At 38.1% G+C, this 24,762-nt stretch overlaps 1 protein-coding gene across 1 annotated transcript in view; it reads left to right on the plus strand.

Annotated features, from left to right (window-relative positions):
• LOC150079273 (adaptin ear-binding coat-associated protein 1) overlaps positions 1-24,762 on the plus strand; it is a 132,195-nt gene that overhangs the window by 39,180 nt on the left and 68,253 nt on the right. Inside the window, exon 3 of the mRNA XM_090382495.1 lies at positions 21,401-21,505. Within this exon, the coding sequence (XP_090238621.1) occupies positions 21,401-21,505 (105 nt within the window). The remainder of the gene's footprint in view (positions 1-21,400; positions 21,506-24,762) is intronic.

Consider the following 24,762-nt stretch of genomic DNA (forward strand, 5'->3'; position numbering starts at 1 on the left):
TTTTCGTAAGGACAGAATTGCGGATGGTCCTGCTCATGGAGGAGTGGCTATCCTTGTGGGGAACCAGATCCCAGTTCAGCTCTTGCTAATTACAACTAGCATAGAGGCTGTTGCAATTCTCCTTACAGTGGGATTTTCATTAACGGTCCGCTCTATTTATTTGCCACCTGGGACTGACATCTCCCAGGAAGACCTTGATGATCTTGTAATGCAGTTGCCTCCCCTTTCTTACTTCTCGGGGATTATAACGGACATACTACCCTGTGGGGTAGTGCTAACATCAATGGAAGGGATGAGTCATAGAGTGTATGCTAAATGACAATGATCTTTTCCTTCTCAATACTGGAACAAACACCTTCTTCCACATGCCTACCCGTACTTTTTCTGCCATTGATCTCTCTCTATCTGCTCCCCTTCTCTACTTCCTTCTTTCACTTGGGAAGTGGATGAGAACCCATACGGAAGTGATCACTTCCCTGTGATAACCTCGTTACACATTGGGAGACCATGTCTCCCTTTCAGGTTACCACGGTGGAAGATTGATCAGGCTGACTGGCCTGCCTTCCAACATCAGGCAAATTTTGATCTCAGTACAGTCAGTCAGGAGCCTATCAATGATGAAGTAACGTACATCACAGAAATCATTGTCCAAGCAGCTGCGAATGCTGTTCCAAAAACATCTGCCGGTTTCCACCATTTCCCAAACCTTCGTGGAATTCACAATGCACAGCAGCAAAAAAGGCTCAAAACAAAGCATGGGGGATATTCCGCAGATATCCTACCGCGACCAATCTTATAGCTTTTAAACGTGCACGAGCCAAAGCACGCTACATCCGCCGTCGTAGTCAAAAGAAATCGTGGATCCGTTTTACTTCATCAATTACTCAGTCCACTAGTACTAAGTTGGTCTGGGATAAAATCCGGAAAATGAAGGGAAAATACACATCCCACCCTTCTTCAATCCTAGATTATAATGGATGCGCTATTGCAGATTCAACTGCAATAGCCAATTCTCTTGGGGAAACATTCTCTAACATCTCTGCAACATCTTCGTATTCCCCAGAGTTTCCTGGTCCTGAAACATAAAATCGAAAAACAGGCACTTAATTTTAAGTCTAAGAGCCTTTATCCCTACAACGGGGCATTCACTATAGACGAACTGAAAAGAGCCCTCACTCTTTCCAAAGCAAGTGGTGCTGTTGGACCAGATGGCATCCATTATGAAATGATTAAGCATCTTTCACCCAAATCTATGGATTATCTGCTCCTTCTATATAACAGAATCTTTATTGAAGGACAGTTTCTGGATTCCTGGCGCAAGGCAATCATTCTTGCCTTTGCTAAGCCAGGAAAGGATCCAAAAGTCACTACTAATTACCGTCCTATTGCTCTGACTAGCTGTATGTGCAAAATTCTGGAGAGAATGGTTAATTTTCGTTTAATATGGTATTTAGAATCAAATGACCTTCTCTCCAACATCCAATGCGGCTTCCGAAGGAACCGGTCCACTTTGGACCATCTTATTAGACTGGAAACATCCATCCGGGATGCTTTCCTAAAATGTGAACACTTGGTGTCAGTGTTCTTTGACACGGAGAAAGCGTATGACACAACTTTGAGATTTGGCATCTTAAAAGATTTGCATAGTCTTGGTCTTAGAGGGCATCTCCCCATTTTTATTAAAAACTTTCTAGCCAATCGATCTTTCAAAGTTCATGTGGGATCCTCACTCTCTCGTGTCTTTAGCCAAGATGAGGGAGTACCACAGGGATCAGTTTTAAGTGTCACGCTTTTTGCCATCAAAGTAAATTCCATCACAGAACAACTTCCTCCAACTGTAAACAGTGCTCTCTATGTTGATGACTTTAGCATATTTTGTCAGTCATGCAATGTGAGGGTTATTGAAAGACAACTGCAAAAAGCCATTGATCGCCTTAATTCTTGGGCACTTGCTAACGGCTTCAGGTTCTCGCCGGAGAAGACTGTTTGTGTACATTTTTGTCGTAAGCGTAATCTTCATCCTGAACCTGAATTAAGGCTCGGACAAAATGCTATTCCAGTAGCAGCGGACACAAAATTCTTGGGACTCATATTTGATAAAAAGCTGACGTTTCTGGATCGCATCCGTCAACTCCACACAAAGTGTACAAGAGGTCTGAATATTCTGTGCTCTCTTTCCTCTACATCTTGGGGTGTGGATCGATGCACCCTACTATGTATCTACCGTGCACTTGTACGATCCAGACTAGATTACGGGTCCCTGGTATACAATTCGGCCAGAGACAGTGTACTTTGATGGCTGGATCCTGTCCATCATCAGGCTCTCCGTATCGCTACTAGAGCATTTCGAACATCTCCTGTCCAGAGCTTATATGTCGAAGCAAACGAACCACCGTTATCGCTTCGACATAAGCAGTTGTCTCTAAAGTACGCTTTAAAACTGAAATCCCTGACAGACCATCCCACATGGCCATTTGTTTTGAGCCACGATGGGAAAATTTGTACAACACCCGTACGACTGCCAATCGTCCTTTTGGTATTCGTCTCCAAGAGCTACTCAAAGAACGTAATATCAAGGTAGACAAGGGTTGCTCAAACACCAAAGCAACCCCTTCCACCCTGGCATGCTCATGTTCCAACGTGACTTCTCCTTGGAAATTGGGGAAAGTCGAACACTCCATCATCTGTCTACTTGCAGCTTCATTCAGCACACCGAACTGAACATTCTGACTCCGTGCCAGTTTACACAGATGGTTCGAAGTCTGAATCATATGTGGGATCTGCTGCTGTCTTTACAGACAGCACTACATCGGAGCAGATTCCCTCTGAATGCAGCATATTTACTGCAGAGCTGCACGCTATAGAGTTAGCCTTGGATCACATTAGTAAATGCCAATACCAACGGTTCATTTTATATTCTGACTCTCTCTCTCTCTCTCTCTCTCTCTCTCTCTCTCTCTCTCAGCGTGTTACAGGCTTTAATAACTGTGAGATATAATTCTCATCTAGTTCTGTCTAGCATTCAGCAGAAGATTCACTTCCTCCATGAACGTGAATATGATATCTGCCTCTGCTGGATTCCCAGCCATATTGGGATTAGGGGAAATGATTTGGCCGACACCGCAGCCAAATCAGCAATTCCCAATAATAATCACTGCCTGTCAGTCCCCTATACAGACTACAGGCAAATAATACACCAAAGGATACACTCCCAATGGCAGGATTCGTGGAATAGACAGACTACAAATAAATTATATCGTATAAAGCCTGTAATTGAACCGTGGCAGTCTAGTCTGCACAGGAATCGTAAGGAGGAAGTTGTTCTTGCCCAGACCCGCATAGGACATAGTCATTTGACTCATTCGTTTTTACTGAGGGCTGATGACCCTCCTATGTGTGAGTCCCGTGGCACAATTTTAACTATCAGACACATTTTAATTGACTGTTCAGATTTTAGCAATATCCGTTTTACCGCTTTTAATCATCTGACTGAGCCGTATACACTCAGTCAGATTTTATCCGACAATGACCATGTGTCTGCTATTTTTAGCTATTTTAAATCAAAGGTTTTTACTTGTATTTAAAATTTACATGTTATTGTTATTTCTTTATTGATTTATCATTTCTACATTTTATACCTTTGTTATTTTATACGTTGACATGGTGACCTAAGTAATTAGGTAAATGAAAGTTTAAATTTTTTTTATATATCACCTGGTTTTGGCACATTATAGCCTTAGTTGCTAATGTGCCAATAAAACCCAAAAACCAACCAACCAATCAATCATTGTACTCATCAAAGTCATTAGGTCTATAACACACTCCTACTCTCAATTTTGCTTTCATGTCACACCAAACTGACTCAGCATTGCACTGTCCACTCATGTCAGCTGGATGCACTTCCTTAGATTTTGTGTTTCTTAACTAACCCTCCTCCCTTTTTGTACACATTGTACTCTCCAAATTCCAATTCTGCATTCCTTATCTCTGTTTTACACCACGTCTCTGATATTCCAAAACAATATTTGCCTTCGATGTCTTCACCAACACCTCAAATTCATCATATTTATTTACTATACTCCTAGCATTGGTCTACATGCACCTATTCTTACTCTTAGTTAACCTAACTAAGAGTAAGATTGCATTGCAGGATCATCTAGACAAGACTGCTGCAATAATTCAGACACAGCATGGGTTTGTTAAGGGAAAGCTTTGTCTGACAAATTTGATAGGATATGATGTGGTTACAAAGGAACTGGATGCAAAAAATAATTTTGATATCATCTATTTGGATTTCAGGAAAGCTTTTGACACTGTTGCGCATGAAAGACTATTGTACAAATTGGAGCACAATGGTATTAAGGGTAAGTTGCTACAATGGATAAAAGGATGGTTAAGTGGGAGAAGACAGAGGGTGGTAATCAGTGGGTGCTGCTCTTCGTGGACTAATGTTATTAGTGGAGTTCCACAGGGTTCGGTGTTGGGTCCACTGTTGTTTTGTATATTTATCAATGATATTGATGAAGGTATATCAAATTGCAGTGGCTGGAGACTAGGCACCTGCGTGGTGATCTGATTGAGGTATATAAGGCCTTGAATGGGTTGAGCATGCTGAATTCTGATGGGATCCTTCCACTTGTTCAGATTACAAACCTAAGGGGGCATAAATTCAAATTAAGAAAAGACATGTGTAGAATAGATGTGCGGAAATTTGCCTTTAGCGAGCGGGTGGTTAATTGCTGGAACAAACTTCCATCTGTCGTGGAAGTTGATAGGTTGAATAAATTTAAGGAGGAACTGGACAAGCATTTGGAGGGAATGGTGTGGTTTTTTTTTTTTTTTTTTTTTTGGCTGATGCTGCATAAGCTCATACACATGCTTTCTTGCATCACATGCCACCGCCACTACTACTACTACTAACACAGCCAGTGTATTTACTTGTTCCGTAATAACTCCCAGCAGTCCTGGAAAGCCCTAGCACCTTGCTTTCCAGGCTGCTGCTCATTCCAATAGAAGCAGTACAAGAATCATTTTCACTGATGGCTGCGGCTACTGGTTTTTAGTCTGTGAATCCGCCAAGCTAGCAGTTTTTTGACCCACCTAACACTGCTTTGATAGCATCAGCAAATATTCTTGCACCCTTCCTATTTAAGTGTATCCCATCCCTGTAGAAACAATCTCTCCTGTTAACAATCACACACCAGGCTGTGAAAAATTCTACCTCATGAGCCTTGCACAATCTCTCCAGGGTCGAATTGATTGTACAAGGCTCTCATCATATATTACCTCCTATCCTATCTGGGCAGAATTGCAGGCACTTTCAAATTTAACCTTAACTTGATTTTTTTTTTTTTTTTTTTCAATATTGACCTGTACTTGCTAAATAAGTCTGCAGATCTCCTACTCTTAATGTAATTAGTGCTAATGTGTACAACAGTATCACCCTTTGTGCCCTTAAAAGATGATATCTGCTTTACGTCATCTACTTTTGCCTCTGCCAGACACCCTGGTCCTGTTCCACCTATACTTTTTGCACGATATATTTCCTGTCTCCCTGATAATAGTCACCAACAATAACTACAGTAGCTACTGTGGGACCAGTGCATACTGCCCTGAAGATTGCTGCTGTGTTGCCTGATGCACAAGAGTGAGCTCTACCATTGAGTTGAGCAGCTGACAGCTTGATGGGTCCCTCATTTTAATTCCTTCAAGGGCATCTACCCTACTCTTTAGACTCTTCATAGACACCCTTCAGAACATTAAGTTAATGCCTATTTTCTTGACACTCTGCACCTAGCACATACAAAGACGTCCTCCTTGGCTAGATCATGTCCTGTTCCAGAAAGTTCCATAAACATTTCACAAGCTGCACATTTTTAAGGCTGTGACACTTTGTCAAATTGCACCCTTCAGTTCTCCCCTGAGCCACAGCACTCCCGCTACTTGTGCATGTTGCTTTTCTGCTCTAGTCTGGGGCATGATTTCCATTTAAATACAATTTAATTAATCAGCATTAATTAACTATTATGTAATTAACGAAATAGGGGTGACAAAATAGTTGTTGTTTCTATGAAAGCTAAGTTGGATGCTCAAGAAAGACTCAATAAAGGTGAGGCTCTGAAAGAATTAGTTGTGGGAAAGACAACATAAAAGATTTGGGGGTGGAAATCTATAAGGATTTTGTACTCAGTTTGTTTCACAAGGGTTGGTAAGTTGTCACTCTATTTTAAAGAAACCAAAATTTGTGATAATAGATAATGCATTATGTTGTAGTTTATTAAAGAATGACAAGGTGAAACTCCAATTAGTGGATTAAAAGCAACACCAGAGGAAAGGATTTGGTCTTGCATCAACAGATTGATAGTGCAGAAAGTTTTACAGCAAGCGATGGATGAACTGGGCATTAGAAAAAAATCTCTTGGAGATTTTTTTCTGATTAGCCTACTGCTCAGAAGTTTACAGATTTAAGGTCATTTATCAAAACAGAAAAATTGATTGGAGAGCAGTTTTACAGTACTGATGAAGCAGGCCTAAATTATAAACAAGAGTGAAAAACAGAGAACTTCAACAACATGAAAACTTTCTGAAAGCCTAATAAGAAACAAATAATGAATACAATAATTCAGTGGAATTGTCATGGTTTCCATGCCAATATTGATGATCTTTATGATCTCATCTCTAAATACACACCAACATGTCTCTGTCTTCAAGAGACATATTTAAAACTTCAAGATACCCGAAACTGTCTCAATATAAGATCTTTAGAAAAGACGGCCCACCAAAATATTGCTTGTGTTGATTGTAGCTGTTTTAGTAAACCCATATGTTTCTACCAGGCGTGTCTTACTGAATTCTCCACTTGAGGCAGTAGCCATCTGTGTTGCTGCTGACATTCACATTATAATCTGCTCCTTATACATTCCACCAAGTGATACCATTCAACAAAATGATCTAAATAGTCTCATAGCCCAGCTCTCCACACCTTTCCTCATTCTGGGCGATTTAAATGGACATCACACGCTATGAGGTATCAGTGTGGTTGTTACCTCATAGTGTGTGAGGTAACAACCACATTGATCAAAGAGGGAAATTAATTGAACAATGTTTAGATGACAACAACAACCTTCTTCTAAATGATGGGTCACCAACATATGTTCACCTTCTTTCTGGAACTAATACTGCAATAGACTTTTCCATCTGTTCAGCCTCCCCTGTATACTACTCTAAAGTGGACAATAAACAATGATCACTGATAAAGCAGATTGCTGCATACCTATAAAAAAACTAGCTAAATTTAACCCGGAAATTATCCAAGAATCCCCAACCAATGAAGTGGTTGACAATATTACATGCAGCAGAAAAATCCATACCAAAATCCTCTTCAAAATTGCTGATACGCCCAAAAATCTGGTGGAGTGATGAATGCTGTGCAGCTAAAAAAAGCAAAATAAAGCATGGAATACCTTTCATCACTCTCCAACTACAGCTAATCTTATCCAGTCTAAATATGCCAGAGCAAGATATATTAGACGCTGTAATAAAAAGGCAGCTTGAATCCACTTCAACTATCAATCAGGAAACCCCTGCACATAAAATTTGGAAAATAATCAGAAAAATAAGTGGCAAATACCAGACTACTCCTGTGTCTATCATGGAATGGAGCGGACAGAACATTTCTGACCCTGTTCAAATTGCCAATATCTTAGGAGAAACTCTTGCCAAAGCATCAGCAATAGAAGGTTACACACCAACCTTCAGAAGATTTAAAACAAATACAGAAAAACACAAATTAAACTTTTCATCAAAAGGGAATGAACAATATAATCTACCATTTACTATCCACGAACTGCGTAGAGCTCTGTCAACATCTAGACGCAGCACAGTCGGACCTGATAATATTCACTATTGACTAAGTGCTGAATCATTGCAGTCACTCCTTAATCTGTTTAATAGACTTTACCTAGAAGATACATTCCCTAAACAATGGCATCATGCTACAGTTCTTGCTCTCCTTAAACCATGAAGAGACCCAATAAACCCCGCTTGCTGTAGACCCATTGCCTTGACCAGTTACCTCTGCAAAATTCTTGGAAAGATAATAAACCATTGACTGATATGGTACCTAAAAAAACTTTAATCTCCTACATTCTGCACAATTTGGTATTTGCCAAAACAGATAAACTCGTAAGACTAGAGAACTCCATTCAGAATGCATTCCTCAGATCAGAACATCAAATAATGGTTTGCTTCGATACCACTAAAGCTTATGATTCCATGTGGAAGTATGGCTTTTTCCACAAATTAGATGACCAAGGACTTAAAGGTCATCTATCGATTTTCATACCGCTTCCTGTACAAATGCACATTTCAGGTTTGATTTAAAACTTCCTTATCACAAGTATTCTTACAAGGAGTTCCCCAAGGCTCTGTACTCAGCGCTACATTTTTTATAACTGCAATAAACACCATTGCTGAAAAACTTCCAGATTATTGATACAGCACTGTTTGTAGATGATCTCAGCATTTTGTGTCATGTGAAAAACATGAATATTGTTGAGAGACAGTTACAAGGGGCAGTAATCAAGATCAGTTCATGGACACAAAGTAATGGCTTTCATCTTTGACCTCAAAAAACGTTGTGCATCCATTTTTGCCACCAATGTAAACTCCATCCACATCTGGAACTACTGCTGAATGAATGGCCAACGAATAGCAGCTCAACCCACCATATGGTTCTTAGGAATTGCATTAGACCATAAACTTCCTTTTTAGAGCATTTAAAAAACAAAACTAAGAACATCCTTTCAGAAAAAGCTAAATATCATCCAGGTTCTCTCAGCAACTAAGTGGGGAGCTGATCACCTTACTCTGTTACGATTATACAGACCCTTTATAAGAATGAAGCTTGACTACGGAGCATCAGATCTATGCCAGAACACCCAAATTGGCAAATACTTTTCACATCACAGCACAGATTATACCAAAACTGCCCTACTGCTAACCGTCCTTTGGTTATGAGAATAAAACACCTTTTAGAAGAGCTAAATTTAATCTTAGACAATGTGGCGCATACCCTCCCATCTCTCTTGCTCCTTGGAACATCACTCCACCTACATGTGACACACCTTCATGAATGGAATAAATCTACTTTACATAGAGAAAATTTCTTGTAACTGTACCATTCAGTAGTGGACCAGTTTCTGAACTTTGTCTTAGTATATACTGATGGGACAAAGAATGATGCCCATGTTGGAATCACTACAGTTTTTCCAAACATCGTGCCTATCAGTTGCCATGTAAGTTCAGTATATTCTCTACCGAACTAATAGCAATTCAGGTTGCACTGAATTACATAGAGTCCTCTAATATTAAAAACAGCATAATTTTCTGATTCTTTAAGTGCACTTCAAACGCTAAAAAAACGCCATGAATATCACCCACCCAGTCATGAAAGAAATAACACTTCTTTGCATATCTTATCAGAACTTGAGAAAAACATATACTTCTGTTGGGTCCCAGGACATATGGCAATTCACGGAAATGAACTTTAGCATTTAGCATTAGCATTTTAGCATTAGTAGAGGCATTTGATGCAAGAAAGCAAGCTTATGCAGCATCAGCCAAAAAAAAAAAAAAAAAAACCCACTTCCACTTCACCCCTCTGTTCGTTCCAAATACCTGTCCAGCTGAGCCTTAAACTTATTTAGGCTATCAACCTCCACCACAAGGGATGGAAGTCTGTTCCACCAACCAACCACCCGCTGGCTAAAGGCAAATTTCCTCACGTCTATCCTACATCTGTCTTTCCTCAATTTGAATTTATGCCCTCTCAGGTGATTTTTCTGAGCTAGAGGAAGAATCCCATCAGCATTGAGCATGCTTAAACCATTCAAGGCTTTATACACCTCTATCAGATTACCTTGCTGGTGCCTAGTCTCCAGACACTGTAATTTGCAAAACTTAAGCCTTTCTTCGTAAGAGCACCCCTTTGTTCCATTCACTAATCTTGTTGCCCTTCTCTGTACTCGTTCCAGCAGCTCTACATTCTTCTTGAAATGAGGCCTCCAGACTTGTATACAGTACTCTAGGTGTGGCCTGACCATTGCTTTAACTAGCGGACAATGCTGCCAAATCGACTCGCCTACCACTCGACAACAAGTGGAAAGTACCTCATGAAGACTATAGACCAATAATCCAGAAAAAATGCATGTGCCAGTGGCATTTATCATGGGAAAATCAACCTAACAATAAGCTTTGAAGTATCAAACCTTGAGTGATGGCCTTCCACCAGCTTCAGTTCAATCCGACAACAGGAGGTAATATTGACTCATCTTCAGTCACTCGTGGTTATCTTTTAAGAGGGGAGATACCTCCGCAGTGTCATCACTATAATGCTGTGCTTTCACCGAAACATATCCTTGTCGAATGCACAAAATATACAAGAGAACGCCAGAATATTTTTACTCCAGACACAACAGAAGACCCTCTTACACTTATTTCACATTTGGATAATAAAACAAAGGTCTCAAGCATTTTTAGATTTCTCAAAATGATTAATACATACAACCTCCTTTAACTAATTAAAAATAATCTACTGGTGCTAGTTTTGCAATTAACTCTATCCAAGAAGAAATAGCATACATACTAACCACACATATGGCGCACTATGGCCATAGATGCCAATGCGCCTAATAAATCCCCAAACAAACAAACCTAAATTATAAGATTTTATCTACAAAAATGATTGCAAAAAAAAGGAGTCTGAAGGACCAGGATACAAAAAATCTTAAGAGAGAATTATGGGAGCCATCTGCAGTAATGTAAATGGAACTCATAAATTCTTGTTTTTTGTTGTTAGTAACTCAACTAATCCTATAGCTTCTAAAAATAAATTTTTAATCTTTACTAGTTTACTACCATTCAAGAAATCAACACAGATCTACTCTCTGCATTATTCAGAAACCTTTATTTTTCATGAAGTTGTACCTTCTGTAAAGAAACTCTTGAAAAAATAACACCTACCAGGAAATACTTAATCTTTTTCGATACTCCTTCACATTTCAGTTGTGAGTAACTTAAAGGAGGATATAAATGACACGTTCTTCTTCCTCATGTGTTTATTCCTTCAACTTCTGTTTTCTGGAACAACCTTTCTTCATGCATATTTCCTGAAAATTACAATCTGCAGAAATTCAAGTCTAATGTCAACAAGTATTCTTTTTTTTCATCTTCTCAACCTTCACCCTATGTATGGTACTAAGTATTGTAGGTCCTAATACCATTTTTGTTTTTGGAGTTTTCATTATTAGGGGGGGGGAAGAAAAAAAAACTCAAATCCTTAATACAGCCTGTTGATTGAGGGCCACTATAATGTGTATAATGGCATAGGTGAAAGTTTTTGAGTTCAATTTTGGAAAAATACAGAAGAATAAATTTAGGTCTTTCAGTACACTTTTAAAAGCCATCAATATCAAAGACATTTACAAAACAGCACTAGCATAGAATTAAATTGAAAGTTCAACATTTACTAAATTTTGGAGTGAACTTGGGCTTTTACAATGCTAATGAAAGTTCTGAACTACAAGAAGATATTGAAGAATGTAGTTAATTAACTGATTTCGGGCAAATCGGAGGTTTTAAAGATTTACATCAAAAATACATACCACAATGAATTCATTTGTTGTAAAATTAAATATGGATGATGCAGAAATCATGCTACTGTAAAGGAAACAGATAGTTCTAAATGTGAAGAAAAGATTGAATCAAATTCGGGGCCAAAAAGTATCTTGAATGTTGCATCATCCTTGAATGCATTCCCGAAGTGCAAATAGAAACATCTTAGATACATTTCAAAGATGTGTTTACAATATAGCATATCACATTGACTGTTGAATCACTGTCATTCGAAATAACGTAACAGTTTACGTTGTAACATTATATTGATGTGGGATTTAAAAAAAAAATTACTGATTTTATGTAATTGTATGTTTTAAGTGAAAATAAAATTCTTAAGGGATGTATGTATACTTTTTATGATTCCCCACTTAAACTGACTTTTTTGATTAACCAACTAACTACTAGTCCTCATTTGGATAAGGGGGCTTCTACTGTATTTCTTTTAACTGTTGGCTCCATTATTTTTCCTGGCACGCAGAAGTTAAATCTACAGATCTGTAATTATCTACTTTCACCCCTTTGTGAATAGGGAAGATTTTTTTTCCGTCTCCAATCAGCAGGAACTTACTTGAATCTAAAGATGCTCTCGTTATTATAGCTAGAGATATGTTTACTTATGTTTCTGCTTTTGTTATAATTGAATAATTCCATCGGTTTAAGTGCCTTATTTACTTTTAGCTGGAGATGAATTTCTCTTACAGCTTCCTTTTAGTTATCATAAAGTAACATAACTCTCAATCAGTAGTAGACAGACTTTTAGTATACCCTTCTCTCAAAATGTTCTTCATGTATGAATGTAGATGCAGAATAAATATTCTGCAGAATATTATATAATATAATAAATATAATGCAATAAAATTAATAATAATAAAATAAATATTATGCAGAATATTTATAAATATTTATTCTGCATTTATATTTTGTCAGTGACCTGTGCAGGATTGTTATATTGCACTGGTATTGGTGAGTTTGGTGCTGTCATACACCTAAAACATGGGAATTTATTACTCCCATGTCTTACGTGTATTCACTTTGATAACACATTCAATCAACCGATGGTTGGTTGAATGTGTGTTAATCAAAGATGGTGTTGATTGACAGGAAGACTTATAGTGGACAGTTTTCTTTTATATTCAGTAGAAAAAGATATTTCAGACAGCTTATGCAATTATAAATTGCTTAGTCATGCCCAAATGTTCAACATTGAGGTGTTTTGCATTTTGATAAATGGAAACAATGAGTTCACAAAAAAATGGGAACAATTTTTTTTAATGTTTTTTATGAAACTGTTTTTTGTTTATTAATGATTGAGATTTGCAAATATTCTGTGTTCATGTTATGATTACTATCAAATACTATTTCCCCTGATTCACTTTGATAGCATTCTTCATCCGTCTTGTGTTCTTTTTTCCCCCTAGCATTAATGGATTTGCACCTTGCAGACATTTTTTTAGGGGGGCGAGTCTGGCTTCCAACTATGTCAGCGACCTACAGCGTCGTCCCCCCCACTCCTAGTTCAGGTTGTATCATGGATTGGGGGGGTTACTCCAGTCATGGAGTAACCTCCTCCTTCCTTTGCAGGCCATCCCTCAACTCACACAAAATAAATGCAAATTGATCTGCAAACATACAGTTATAATACATTACAAAGACAGGTGCACTGGTTATACCACAACAAATGTAGCCAGAGCATCAAGGGCCTCTCAGAAATAGCTAGGTAATCACTACATCCTCCAATAACTTTAATCTCTCTTCTTTTTCATCATCTCCCATTCCTATTGCTCTTTTAAGACTCTTTACATTTAATACTTTTACACTTATTGAGAGTAACAGTAGTATATGTGCTTGACACCACATGCCATCTGAAGGAGTGAACTTTATGAAGGTTATGCTTTATTAATTTCCCCTCCAATCAAAATCACTAAAGCACAATTGCAACTAATTTAATGAAACTAATATATTTTTAGCAACTTATGTAAGCCATTCTTAAAAAAATGTTAATTTGAACTTAAAAAAATTTATCTTACAAAGAGTGTTTGAAAAATTTGTGACCTGAATATGAAGGGTAGTGGTACAGTGTTAAAAAATTTTGAAGTGTTATACATTAATATAACAGTTCAAGTAGTAACCCACCAAATTTCATGCAGTTTCAGCAATGGCTCTTTTTATTTTCAGGTGCTGAAGTTAACAAAGTTGTGTGAATGAGGAAAGATGGAGAAAATCAGTCATCCAATATTTGATTTAAAAAAAAAAAAAAAGGCAGTTCATGAGGATATGGTTACAACATTGGGGAAGGATGTCCCTCCCTATTCCATGGTTAAAAAGTAGGCAGCACAATTTAAGGGATGGAGAGCCTGTAAGTTGATCCATGCTATGGAAGACCTGCAGCATTTATCACTCCAGAAGTTGTCAGTGTGCATGAGTTGGTGATGAGTGACAGTTTGGATACATTGCTAGTGTTTTGGGCATCTCATCTGAACATATGTACCATATAATATAGGTTCTTACTATAAAAAAAGGTGGTAGCATGATGGATCTCAGGGTTATTGAGAGCAGATCAAAAATGCATGAGTTGCCAAGTGAACATTTGTTTTCAAGCAGATCCAGCAAATTTCCTTGCAAGGTTTGTGACCATGGATGAGATAAGACAAATGAACAGTGTAAACACAGCCCTTCTCCTCCTCTAAAGAAAGCCAAGTTGATTCCTTTTGCTGGCAAGGTGGGATGCTGAAATGTTGCTAGTGGATTACCTTCAGGAAGGCCAGAGCATCACAGGGGCATATTATGCAGACCTTGTGAGGTGTTTGCTTGGAAACTCAGAAAAAGTAGTCTTGTTCCACCAGGACAATGTGCCTGTTCACAGGTCTGTTATTGTCATGGTTGTACTGCATGAGTGCAGCTTTGAAATCTTGAAGAGCCACCAATAGTCATCAGATATAGCACCATCAGAATTTTGCCTATTTCCTAATTTGAAAAAATACCTGGCTGGCATCCATTTTATCCACTAATAGTGGCATCATTGCTGCAGCGAATGCATTCCTGGAGAAGAGAACTTTCTTCACTGCTGGAATCAGTGCATTACAGCACTGATGACAAAAGTGTATTTACTCCAAAAGGTTACTGTTGAAAAAGTAACATGTTAACTCCTGAAATAAATCCTTCATACTGTCTTTCCTTCATACAACTTTTCAAATGCCCCTTGTATAATGCTTGAGTGGAGCACTCCATGCAACAATTCCTAGGTTAAGTGTCCATGGTGGGTTGTTTACAGAATCACATAAGCTCAGTGTGTTACTGGTAACAAACATTTTCCAAAATATTCTTAAGGGATGTTTTTTCATTTGACTATTAGTTTTTCGATGTCATATACTATGTTATGTCATTGCGATCAAATTGTACGCTACAGTTTTATTGTAAAGAACTTCCTTACTTTTTTAAAAAATTTTATTTTTTATTTATTAATGTCATTAATGCCCATGGGGTTATGCTTTATTAATTTCCCCTTCAACCAGAATTGTCCCTGTCCAACATGTATAGTGTGCTTATGGTTAAAGTGGCTGCCAATAGGTGACAAATCATAAATAGCCCACAGATGAATTTGGAAGAGAAAGTTGTCACTATACTGAAATCAATGACACAAAAAAAAATTAGTTCCAAAGGATAGACAGGATAGGAAGGGGGGAGGGGTTATGCTATTAGTTAAGAAACACATAAAAACCAAGGAAGTGAAGTCAGTCGACATCGCTGGACAGTGCAGTGTTGAGTCAGTTTGGTGTGACATAAGCATTGGGAGATCAAAATTGAGAGTAGGAGTGTGCTATAGGCCTAATGACTCTGATGAGTATAATAAGGAACTGTACAGGGAAATAGAGTGGGCCAGTGAATCAGAGAGTCTTATAATGGGAGATTTTAATTTCCCAGATATTGACTGGAATTTTGGGGCTGGTTACTCACACACTAGCAGGGCTTTTGTGGATTTATTGGATGATTGTTTTCTACATCAGCATGTTCGGGAGGCAACTAGAGGGAGTAATACTCTTGATTTGATTATCAGCAGTGATTCTTCATGCATTAAGAATCTGCAGATAAATGAACCACTAGGTGGCAGTGATCACAGTGTGCTGAAGTGGGATTTACTCAAAGAGGTAACTACCATTAGGGGTAAAGGGAAGGGTTATTGCTTTCGTAAAGGCGACTACGATGGACTGAGACAGTATTTAAATTCTATACAGTGGGACCAACTGATGATGTTACCAACAGCAAATTCAAAATGGGAAGCATTCAAAGAACTTATTTGGAAGCTACTAGGCTTTACATACCAACTAAGAAATATTGTTCAAGGTTTAGGCCAAAATGGATGTCAGATGAACTAATGAGGCATATGGCAGAGAAGAAAAATGCATGGGATACTTACAAATTAACACATGACACAGAAGCCTATGATAGATACAAGTTGATATGCAACCAAGTTACAAAGGAGGTTAGGCAGGCGAAGGCAGATTACGAGAAATCCTTGGCAAGGGATGCAAAGAAAAACAGCAAAGAGTTCTTTACTTATGTACACTCTAGAAGGAAGGGGATGAATCAGATTGGTCCACTTGATATTGATGGGTCAACTGTTGATGATCCTGCTCAGGTAGCTAACAAACTAAATGAATATTTTGCATCGACATTCACACGTGAGGAGTTATTCATCAAGGGGAATGCCAGAGGTGTATTCAACTCTAGCAGTAAGCTACAGAATCTTGAAATAACTGGGAGTAAAGTGGAGGAGAAACTGTTGAAGATAAACACAAGAAAGGCACGTGGGGTGGATGGGATCTATCCAGTTATATTAACGGAGGCAGCAAAGGAAGTAAGCAAACCCTTAGCCATAATTATGAGAGCTTCCTTGGACTCAGGGGAGGTACCCATAGACTGGAAATGTGCAAATGTGACCCCAATTCACAAAGGAGGATCAAAGGCTGACACAAGTAATTATAGACCTGTGAGCTTAACTTCTGTTCCAGGAAAATTAATGGAGGCACTGGTTAAAGAAGCACTGCAGGATCATTTAGACAAGACTTCAGTTATAGCTCAGACACAGCATGGTTTTGTTAAGGGGAAGTCTTGCCTGACCAACTTGATTGGATACTATGATGCAGTCACAAAAGAACTGGATGCAGGGAATAACTTTGATATTATATACTTGGATCTTAGAAAGGCTTTTGATACTGTTGCACATGGAAGACTGCTACACAAATTGGAGCAGTGTGACATTGGAGGCAAATTGCTGCTATGGATAAAGGGGTGGTTGAGGGGGAGAAGACAGAGAGTGGTAATCAATGGACACTGCTCATTGTGGACTAATGTTATTAGTGGAGTCCCTCAGGGCTCAGTGTTGGGTCCATTATTGTTTTCTGTATTTATAAATGATATTGATGATGGTATATCAAGCTTAATGTCCAAGTTTGCAGACGATACAAAGGTTGGCAGGGTTGTCAAGGACACTAATGACACTATGCTGCTGCAACAGGATCTGGAAAGGTTGAGCAGATGGGCTGAGAGGTGGCAAATGAAGTTTAACATTGACAAATGTAAAGTACTACACATGGGAAACAGCAACCCCAGAGCAACGTATCAACTCTGTGGTACTACACTGACAGTGGTAGAGAATGAAAGGGACTTGGGGGTGGTTGTGCAGGCAGATATGAAGTTCTTTGAGCAGTGCAGATGGGCTGCAAGAGTAGCTCATGGAGTATTGTCAATGATATACAGGAATTTTTCCAGCAGGGATAAGGAGGTGATTATTCCATTGTATAAGGCAATGGTCAGGCCACACCTAGAGTACTGTATACAGGTCTGGAGGCCTCATTTCAAGAAGGATGTAGAGCTGCTGGAACGAGTACAGAGAAGGGCAACAAGATTAGTGAATAGAACAAAGGGGTGCTCTTACGAAGAAAGGCTTAAGTTTTGCAAATTACAGTGTCTGGAGACTAGGCACCAGCAAGGTGATCTGATAGAGGTGTATAAAGCCTTGAATGGTTTAAGCATGCTCAATGCTGATGGGATTCTTCCTCTAGCTCAGAAAGATCAACTGAGAGGGCATAAATTCAAATTGAGGAAAGACAGATGTAGGATAGACGTGCGGAAATTTGCCTTTAGCCAGCGGGTGGTTGGTTGGTGGAACAGACTTCCATCCCTTGTGGTGGAGGTTGATAGCCTAAATAAGTTTAAGGCTCAGCTGGACAGGTATTTTGAACGAACAGAGGGGTGAAGTGGAAGTGGGTTTTTTTTTTGGCTGATGCTGCATAAGCTTGCTTTCTTGCCTCAAATGCCTCTACTAATGCTAATGCTAAATTTTGCTGAGATGCATTTGTGACAGTGTAGCCCCGCCAAATGTAATAGCAATTTATTTGATCAAGTTATGGTTACAGAGTGAGGAAGGTTGTGAAGATAACATTGCTAATTGTGATATCCACTTGTATTAGTAATGTGCTGAAGTGTAGCATGGTCAGTAATTACTGAAACATGGCACATAGAAATCAGAATAAAAAATGTACTGGAAAAAGAAAGTCAGGGTATTATTGGAACAAAGCTGTAAAGGTCAGGGTGGTTGTAAGTTTTACCTTCCTGAATTTTTTTAGATTGCCCCAGTATTAGTAACACTAATATTGTTTCATTAAAATAGTGCAAAAATATGTAATTTTAGTTCTGGTTCAAGTAAAATTATCAATCAGTTAAACTTAGCTGTAGGAACACAAAAATACAGGAATGGTTTTGTATTGGGAAATATTCATTATGGGAACAACAAATAAAGGGAATACATTTTTACATACAAAATAATAATAATAATAATAAAAAAAAAAAGAGCGAATCCTATTCATAACTGTTATAGTAGTATTAAAACTGTTAAAAAAAAAAAAAAAGTATATTTAATAGGCTTGGCAGTGTTGCATGAACTAATCACGTGATTTGTACAACTCAGATTGCAACAGAAGGGAACATAAGTTTGTCTCTGGGATGCGTTAGTTAACTTATCACTGATGCTGACTGAAAGTTATGGAATACAGCTGACAGCTAATATTTCAATGCAAAAATCATAAAATGCAAAGTAAATTGCATTTAAAAATTACTCACTTCACTTAAGTAACACATTTGTTCCTTTCCTAGCAAAAATGGTCCAGAGAGTGAGAAATCTGAACATCGGCAAAATGCCAGGAAACAATTTGATCGTCATTGTCAAATGTTAACACCTGAAGCAGGTGGTTTACTGACTGAACAACGTTCAGTGGAGCTCATTCTGCATAGGAACATTTGTGTCCAGTCATCTTCTCTCATAATAAAGCACAGATCTCATTCAGCATTGGAGATCTCTGTAATGTTTATCCTTTACAGCAAAGGTTCTTAACCTTTTGCTTTAAGCGAGCAAGATTTTGCAGCTTACAATATGTGCGAGCACCATATATTAAAATATATATATATATATATATTTTTTTTTTTTTTTTGCTTAAAGACTAAAAATTCATTTTTTTAAATAGTTTTTTAGTTGTATTACACATACAAGAATTATATTTCTCATTAAAAGTTTTGGACGCTAATATTTATTATCATATCAGTGTGAACCTTGACTTTGAAGAGATGATGCCAAACATTTGAGATTAATTTCTCCATTATAAAGGGATAGCTGCAATGTGATGTCAACATTCTTGTCCTTTTTTTTTTGTTTTTGATATTGTTCATTAATGAAAGAGCACTTTCACAAGTGTATGTTGATCCAAACATGTAAAGTACTTTGAACACTTCTCTTTGTAATAAAGGAAATTTTTTGCAGTCAGAACAACCCCAGAATTTTTAAATTGTTTTCTGTTGGAAAAGACATTTCAGAGCTAAAGACAACTGCATATCAACAAGTTCTACCTCTGCGGCTGCTATTTCATTTTGATTCAAAATTTTTTCCAAGTTACTTGTTTCAAAATTTCTGTAACTTATCGCTAATTCAAATTTTGGGAGGTGCTCTTTCAAGTATTCAAATCTTTCTTGGAATTAGCATTAGCAGAGGCACGTGATGCAAGAAAGCAAGCTTATATAGCATCAGCCAAAAAAAAAAAAAAAAAAAAACGCCCCCTTATTTCACCCATCCACTGACTCCAAATGTTTGTCAAGTTCTGCCTTGAATCTATTTAAGCTATCAACTTCTACAACAACAGATGGAAGTTTGTTCCACCAATCAACCACCCGCTGGCTAAAGGCAAACTTCCGCACATCTATCCTACAACTGTCTTTCCTCAGTTTGAATTTATGCACTCTCAGGCGATTATTCTGAGCAAGAGGAAGAATCTCATCTGCATTAAGCATTCTCAAACTATTCAAGGCTTTATACACCTCAATCAGATCACCTTGCAGGTGCCTAGTCTCCAGACACTGTAATTTGCAAAATTTAAGCCTTTCTTCGTAAAAGCAACCCTTTGTTCCATTCACTAATCTTGTTTCCTTTCTCTGTACTCGTTCCAACAACTCTACATCCTTCTTAAATTGAGGCCTCCAGACCTGTATACAGTACTCAAGGTGTGGCCTGACCATTGCCTTATACAAGTGGATAATCACCTCCTTATCCCTGCTAGAAAAATTCCTGTATATCATTGACAAGACACCATGAGCTACTCTTGCAGACCATCTGCACTGCTCAGAGAACTTCGTATCTGCCTGCACAATTACCCCCAGGTCCTTTTCATTCTCTACCACTGTCAGTGTAGTACCACAGAATTGATATGTTATTCTGGGGTTACTGCTTCCCATATGTAGTAATTTACATTTGTCAATGTTAAACTTCATTTGCCACCTCTCAGCCCATCTGCTCAACTTTTTCTAGATCTGGTTGCAGCAGCAGCGTACTGTAATTAGTGTCTTTAACAACCTTGCCAACCTTCGTATCGTCTGCAAACTTGGACGTTAAGCCTGATATACCATCATCAACATCATTTATAAATACAGAAAACAACAATGGACCCAACACTGAACCCTGAGGGACTCCACTAATAACATTAGTCCACGATGAGCAGTGTCCATAAGTTCAATCTTACCCCATGTATTTTAAATAAAACCATTCAAAAGCATATTCTTAATTTACAGAATGTTAACTCTTTTAATGGTAAATAACTGTTACAATTGATGGTTTGATAAAAATCTGTTATTCTTTAAATTCAGTTATTTATTGCATAGAGAAATATGAACAGATATATGTAGCACTGATGTATGTACAGAATTTTCAAGTGCATCAGGAGTGCAGCCAGAAATTCACACACACACACACTCACACTCACACACACACACACACACACACACACACCCATATATATGGAGGAGGCAAACTCCTATTGGAAGGCATGGTCTTTATATTAATTTATTAATGCACATAAAAAAATAAGCTTCTGTTTTAATTTATAAAACTGAGCATAACTTCCTCTTATTCTTTGATAGTAGTTTATTTAAAGTGGATAGCAATAAAACTAATAGTAAGATGTTTGTAATAATTTGAAATGATAAAATATATGAATTTCTTGGGATGTTAGGGCAGCATTGCACTTGTGCCCCAGGTTGTGTTACTGCTGCCCATTTTGTTATAAATCTTATTGTTGTGGTATAATATTTATAATTTGTAATTAATAATTCAAATAATTTTGTGCACTAGTTCATTGACATATTCCTTCTGTCATAAAAATGAAATTTAATGTTTTTTTACCAGGAGAATTATTTGCAAAATGTCCAGTTGATAAGTACCCAGGAATTGCTGTTGAAGCTGTGATGGATTCTAGTCGTTATTTTGTTATCAGAATACAAGACGATAGTGGTTAGTTCACTTTTCTGTGAATTTTTAATAGAAATATTTTTAAAAAAGTAAACATTGGAATAAATTAAGATAAGTGTGCATCCCTATTGTTTTAATGGCAAGTGTGTTGGGGGGAACGACATTTAAATGCAGTTATAGGCCAGGTAGTTTATTGGATTCTCCAAAAAACACTGCTTTGAATGCACATTAATCTTACATGTAAATATCACTTTTAAATTTAAAAATAAGTTTTTACTTTCTTTGTTTTTTTTTTTTTTTTTTTTTGAATAAAGAATTTTTTTTGTTGTATATGATAAATTGGCTAAAGAAATTCTTGTTCTCATTTATAGAATAATAGTTTTGTACCAGATTTGAGTGTATATAATGCTGTTATTGCTTCATATGATGCTGTTTCATATAATGCTGCTCATTTTTAATGAACAACTGAGTTTTACTTGATGCATTTTACCAGTTTTTGTATTATTACTGAGTGCAGGTCTGCATTTTACATGTATCTTAGTGTAACCTTAATGTAAACTATTAAATTGGTTGACTTTTCATATAGATTGAAGTTTTGCATTTTCTTTTGACTATGACTTATTATACTGTATCCATTCAAAGACCATATACCCATATAAAAGTATGTCTCTTATAAACTTGCATTCAGAGGAAATGTTTAGTGTATTCCTTTTGTAAATCAGAATTATTGCATATTTTATGTACAACATATTTAAAGGACTTGACAAAGGAAATTTTATGCTGGAGAATTAGTCATTGTTTTTGTTATAAAACCAATAAGGCTATATAATTCTTATTTACAGGATGGCCTGCACTTACATTATATAATGCTGTTCTAAGTGGATTTTTTGGCACAGGAAATAAAATGTTTAGTGTTTTTTACAACAAAATTATTCTTCAGATATACTGCAGAAAACTAGTTAGTTTTATTCGTGGATAGGCATGTCATTAATTAATCACCCTTTGGGAAAATTAGTAACTCTCAGCTTCCATAGTTACTCTCCAAACAGGCCTCTGCGGTTGGGTATATCCATACTGTTTTTTTGAGTCTTTTTCACCAACCTTGCGTAGAATTAAAAACACCAGGGAAACTAAACTTTTGATAACTGATTTATAATAAGTCAAAATACCCGCATCTACAACAAATTTAACTTTATAAAAACTCTACATATAAATTATTAAAATCTGCTACATTACAATCAATAAAATGCATAAAATATACTGATTAAAACGATAAAAACCGTAGCTTTCAAAGGCTCAGCCTTCTTCTTCAGCGGTAAACCTTGCTATGCAGTACAACTTTAAATATCAGCAGGCTAACGGTACTCCTCACGTGTTTCCATTCTCGTGTGCTTCGTTCTCTCGCGTTGTGGAACTGGAAGTGGCTCGAGTGGAAGCCACACGGAATCGTTCATCCCTTTTGAGGATAGTGGTCTCAAAGATGGGATGAATCCGCGTGCCTCTATCCCTATTTATGTTAATGGTAGAACAAATCCGCAAACTCTCGAGCCACTTACGGTCCCAGAACTTATGCGCCCGATCGGTGATGATAGCATCGTCCGGGGAGATCTGGTGTTGCTTCTCCCAAAAATGCTCGGCCACGGCGGACTTGCCATATTCCGCATTTCTTATTGCCTTAGTGTGTTCCCCCAAACGATCTTTAAGACGGCGTTTTGTTTCCCCTACATAACACTCCCCACAATCCGGGCATCTAATGCTATATACGACCCCACTAGTGTTCTCTTTTTTAATGGGGTCTTTAACCTGAGACACGATTGTGCGCAGCCTCCGTCCTGGAAGCTGCACACAACGCGTCTGGTACTTTCTTAGTATTCTAGCTATATGATCAGTCAAACCCGGGTAGTAGGGAATGTATGCAGTGGCTATCGGTGTAAATGGCTCGCCTCTCCTCTGATTTCCTTTAACATATTTCTCTATAATCCTCCGGGGGTAACCACATTTTGCAAGATCCGTCGCGACCCGTTCATACTCTAACTTTCTATCATCGGAGGCACTGCAATGTGATTTTGCTCTTTCAACTAAAGCTCTTACCACACTGTTCCTATGATGGTTGGTTTGGGCTGAGCTGTAATGCGCATACTGCCCTTTACACATGGACTTCCTAAACACCCTAGTCCTCAGCTGTCGACCTTCTCTACAGACCAACACATCTAGGAACGGCAAAACTCCTCCTTCTTCCACCTCCGATGTAAATTGTATGAATGGGGAGAAGCCATTTAAGCTGTTCAACACTTGATCCTCACTCCCCTTCCGAATGATTGAAAACGTATCATCCACATACCTTTTCCAGGGGCGCATAGGGAGAACACTAGCATTAAATATTCTGGCCTCGAGCTCCTCCATAGCTAAATTAGCTATAATTGCGCTGATGGGGGAGCCCATGGCTGCACCATTAACCTGTTTATACATAGTATTATCAAATACCATAGTGGTACTTGAGAGGCATAACTCTATTCCTTTCTCAATATCCTCTAGCTTTAGCTGTGTTCTAGTACTTAGGGTGGTGTCCCTCTGTAATGCCAAGCGTGCACACCACACCCCATGATCAATCGGAATACATGTAAATAGCGATTTCACGTCGAAGGAAATCATGATCTCATTTTCTTCTATGGGTTGGCTTCTAATAAACTGCACAAAGTCTTTACTATCTTTAATACTGTATTCTGAAAGTCCCACTAGTGGGGATAACAGTTTGGCTAAGAAACCAGAAAGTGCATAGGTTGGACTGCCTATAAATGAGACTATGGGTCTAAGTGGCACATCCACTTTGTGAATTTTAGGCAAGCCATAAAATCTTGGCATTTGGCTACCTGTAGCGCGCAACATCCAATACTGTTCCTTAGAAATTTTGTTGGACTTAAGCCAACCCTGTACCATACCGTTCACTTGGCGTTCCAAACTAAGAAGAGGACTTTTCTGAATAACTTTATAAGTCATCTGATCTTCCAATAAACACAACGCTTTACTTCTATATGCTTCCTTATCAAGAACCACAGTTGCTCTACCCTTGTCCGCGGGTAGGACTACGATGCTATCATCCTGTTTAAGGCTTCTTAGCGCAATTCTTTGCTTCACATTAAGATTGGAGGGGGCATCCTTAGCTTGACTCAGGATCGCTGCTACTTTTACTCGAACTTCATTAGCTGTAGCTTCGGGAAGTTTGCTTATAGCCCTTTCCACGCCCATAGCTACTTCTGCAACGGGTAATCTGGGCGGCACCATGGCAAATTCCGGTCCTA

This window comes from Mastigoproctus giganteus, chromosome 10 (genome assembly GCF_048544385.1).
Source record: "Mastigoproctus giganteus isolate SK-2022 chromosome 10, ASM4854438v1, whole genome shotgun sequence".
NCBI classification, from domain to species: Eukaryota; Metazoa; Arthropoda; class Arachnida; order Uropygi; family Thelyphonidae; genus Mastigoproctus; species Mastigoproctus giganteus.